General features: G+C 58.3%; 1 protein-coding gene across 2 annotated transcripts in view; it reads left to right on the top strand.

Moving 5' to 3' along the window:
- RNH1 (ribonuclease/angiogenin inhibitor 1) overlaps nucleotides 1-4,086 on the top strand; it is a 25,396-nt gene that overhangs the window by 11,076 nt on the left and 10,234 nt on the right. The window contains exon 1 of one of the 2 annotated variants that reach the window (XM_005859238.2): nucleotides 304-411. The exons of the other annotated variant lie outside the window; for it this stretch is intronic. Coding sequence (XP_005859300.1) covers nucleotides 401-411 — 11 coding nt within the window. The 5' untranslated portion in view covers nucleotides 304-400. Of the gene's footprint in view, nucleotides 1-303; nucleotides 412-4,086 lie in introns of those variants that run through there. 2 annotated transcript variants of the gene reach the window in all.

Raw genomic sequence — 4,086 nt, forward strand, 5'->3', positions numbered from 1 at the left:
CCTCCCTGGGGGGGCGCTGGCCCCCAGCCAGCCCGACACACGGAGGCCGGTTTGGCCAGACTTTCTCCCCCAAGTCAGACAGTCCCCGGCCTATTCCCGAAGGACCGACCCCCCAAGGACAACCTTGGCCGAGGCCTGGCCGGTACCGCGCCTTGGGCGTGGGCACGTGCCCCATGGGGAACTCTGTCCGGTTCGGTCACCTGAGACCCTGGGGGGCGCTGGGTCGGCATCTCAGGGCGGGGAGAGAAGACGTCATGGGGGCAGCACCTCGGGGGGCCGCGGGTCGTGGATGGCACGAGGATTGGAGAAATGGACAAAAGCGGGCGGACTGCAGCTCTGCAGGACAGCGGGTCAGCGGTGGCTGGGCAGCACCTTAGAACCAGGCAGGCCCCCCTCTAGGATGGTGTCGAGGTAAGAAATGTCCAAATCTGTAGGGACTTTTAATGCATTTATTAGAGCCAAACTGGTGACGTTTGCCCGGGAGTAACCTCTCAGTGGGTTGAGAAAACGCTCCTGAAAACGGTAGTTTTGCAGCTTGTGTTGCAAGTTAGAATAAAAGGAGGAGGCGCAAGGGGGGCGGGGTCACGTGGAGTCCATGGGCGGTAGATTAAGGGGGCGATGGAAAGCAAAAGTGGGGGACTCTCTGATTGGATGAACAAACACACACAGAATGGGCTGCGGGTTCAAATTGTTAGGTTAGGTGGCTCAGGAGGCAGCGTAGGAAATAAAGAGAGTCGAGTTCATCAGAAAAGAAAGAAAGGAAAGGCTTTATTCTGCGTCCCCGGGCCACCCACGGACCCCAAAGACAGGGCCCGTGGATCCGCACCAACAGGGAGGGGACGCTTTTTTATACAGCTGTTCAGTGAGGGCGGGGAGCCTGAGCTGTGGGAGTTCCCGCCGCGGGGGTCGTCACGGTTTTTCCAGATGTGTCATCTGCCTGGTAGCTGACCTGTTATGAATTCCAGGGCGGGACGGTATCTGCGTCACCATTGTCCTGGAGCACTGGCCTGTTCCGGATTCCAGGAAGGGCCCATATCTGCGTCACCATCTGCCTGGCGGAGGCATGCATCAGCTCCTGGACCCCCTCTCGACCTAACACAAATCAAAGTGTCCAGAGGGCCGCCTCCTCCCCGAGACTCGGGGGGGTCTGCTTCTGGACCCGGTCCAGCCTCCGGGGCCCCTTCCTCCCATTCAGAGTGCAGCCGCCGCAGCCTCCTGGCCTTGGACCGCACGTTTGCTGCCTCTCAGGGCCCCCGGGTAACCCAGGGCGGCCTCCCTGCCTGGGGAGCCCTCGCTTGGTCACAAAGTCCCCTCTGCCATGTAGCGGAGCTGCTGACAGGTCGGGGGAGCAGGACAGGGACGGCTTTGGGGCCTGTGCCCTGCCTGCCATTCCCAACATCTGGGTTTCACTGAACCACGTGTATTGGGCGTTAGAAGGGGCAGGAGCCCGGACACAGATGTCAGAAGAGGGGCGTCCGGGTTGTCCTCTCGTTACCTCTGCCCGGTTTCCTACAAGGGCACATACCGCTCCTGGCACCACAGTCATGTTGGAGTTGGTTGGCGCGCCTGCCAGTGCCCCTCGCCCTCCCGCTGGCTGCAGTGGCCTCTGCCGGAAACCCAGCACCTCCCCATTTCCCCATCAAGGGCAGGAGAGCCGCTCCGTCCTCGCCTGACACCTGTCAGGCTGACCGTTTGCACCTGCTGCAGGGCAGCTTCGGGGTGGGGGCTGTGCCTGGTGGCCTGCCCCAGCCGAGTCCTGGGCTCTGCGGGCCCCTTGCTACACAAGCAAGGACTGGCCCAGCTCAACACTCTCCCAAACTGAGTAACACTTCCCTTTAGCCCTCCCAGGCACAGACCTCCCAGGCAACCGTCGTCCTAGTCCCCCATTACTTCAGGCCAGGTCTGCGGTGAGCAGCCTCCCAGGTTTGTGAAACAGTTTGCCAGCCCCCCTCCCAGCCAGCTGCCTGGCTGTTGTCGCCTGGGAGACCTGCCTGACCCCACCCGCTGCTCCAGCACCCCATCCCCCAACCCCCTTTTTTTTAAATTATAAGAGAACATTCATTTAGGAAGTTACAGAGGCAGCAGAAGTGAGCCAACTGGGCGACCTAGGCTCAGGAAACACATAGAGGAAGAGAGCCTTTGGGGCGTAGGAGACAATGCAGAGGTACCGCGCCTGGAGGGAAGGATGGGGGGGCAGGGTCAGAGCTGGGGGGAGGAAGGGGAGGGGGGTCCCTGGGTACCGCGCCTGGAGGGAAGGATGGGGGGGGCAGGGTCAGAGCTGGGGGGAGGAAGGGGAGGGGGTTCCCTGTTACTCGCAGTATTGCCCCCCTTTGCACTTCCCTCAGTCTACATGCTATCAGTTTGCTTCTAAAGTTCATGTCCCACTCTGGGCTCCACCAGCACTGGCTGAGAGCTGTCCCTGCTTTGCTGACCCTCGTGGCCCAGGAGCTGGCTGGCACACAGTAGGTGTTCAGGAAACGGCTGAACTGATGCCTGCCTGAGTGGTGCGAACACAGAGCACAAGTGAGGAGGGGTCACTTAAATAGTGACGTCAGCCGGTTGACGCGCGCAGCTGTGGGCGCCCACAGAGGTGACCTGCTCGGGCCGCGTGCGCCTGGGTGTTTGAACCTGCTCTGTGTCTTGTGATGCAGCTTAAAAGTTTACTGTGCACCCGAAGGTCGCTCCCGTCAGGAATCAGCGGGTGGTGGTAACATGAAAACATTCAAACGCGTAAAGAATTCTTCTGAGTTTATTTGAGCCAAACTGTTGACAGTTGCCGGGAAGCAGTATCTCAAGGATTGGAAGAATGCTCCAGAGAATGGCATTTTTTCCCCCATCTATTTTTATACATCGCAATCAAAGGAGGGGACGTGGGTGGGTTACACGAAATCCATTGGTGATAGATTAGGGAGGCGGGAGAAAGCAAAGGGGGGGGGGAACCCCTGGGATTGGATAAAAAGTAAAATGATGGACACATGCTTAGGTGGGTGCAGGATAGTTAACAGTCAACAATTAACGTGATAACAACAATGAAGGAATTGGTGGTCTCTGTCCTCGCCCAGCACATAGGTTGTGCCCCAGGGGTCCGGAAAAAAGGGGAGTTACAAGTTACCCAGACATCTCAAGGCTGTGTTACCATAGATGCAAAAAGACAGACAGGCTCCGTGAAGGCAAAGGCTGCCCTTGTCAGGGAAGATACCGGCCCAGGAGGTGACTGCCCACCATCACTGCTTTAAAGTTTAATTTCAGACCATCCCTGTGGTGGCTTTAGGTCTCTGAGTTTGCAAGGCGGCCACGCAGGCCTCCCCTGAGCTGTCAGGTCAGCGTGCGCAGGGGGCATGTTATAAATGACTTAACCGTTTTCCGGCTGATAGACATTGAGCGCATGTTATAAATGACTTAACCGTTTTCCGGCTGATAGACATTGAGCCTGTTTTCAGGTTTGAACAGTCACCAAAGGCTGCAAAAGACACCGAACGCGTCTCCCGAGCGCACGCATGCCTATTGCTCTTGCCCGGTGGTGGGAATGGGCGCGCACGTGCTCTCTGCACCCATCGCATGGCATCCACATACCCTCAGTCACTTCCTCTTCCAGAGCCGGCAGCCAAGGACTCAGGTGTTTAGTTTCTGCTCCAGGGAAACCAGCTGCTGGGGGAGAGGACACTGCTTTAAAGTTTAATTTCAGACCATCCCTGTGGTGGCTTTAGGTCTCTGAGTTTGCAAGGCGGCCACGCAGGCCTCCCCTGAGCTGTCAGGTCAGCGTGCGCAGGGGGCATGTTATAAATGACTTAACCGTTTTCCTGCTGATAGACATTGAGCCTGTTTTCAGGTTTGGACAGTCACCAAAGGCTGCAAAAGACACCGAACGGGTCTCCCGAGCGCACGCATGCCTATTGCTCTTGCCCGGTGGTGGGAATGGGCGCGCACGTGCTCTCTGCACCCATCGCATGGCATCCACATACCCTCAGTCACTTCCTCTTCCAGAGCCGGCAGCCAAGGACTCAGGTGTTTAGTTTCTGCTCCAGGGAAACCAGCTGCTGGGGGAGAGGAGGGCGGGGGTCTCCACTGGGCCAGCCCGCCCCTCCC

The sequence above is a fragment of the Myotis brandtii genome, unplaced genomic scaffold (genome assembly GCF_000412655.1).
Source record: "Myotis brandtii unplaced genomic scaffold, ASM41265v1 scaffold1236, whole genome shotgun sequence".
Lineage (NCBI taxonomy): Eukaryota > Metazoa > Chordata > Mammalia > Chiroptera > Vespertilionidae > Myotis > Myotis brandtii.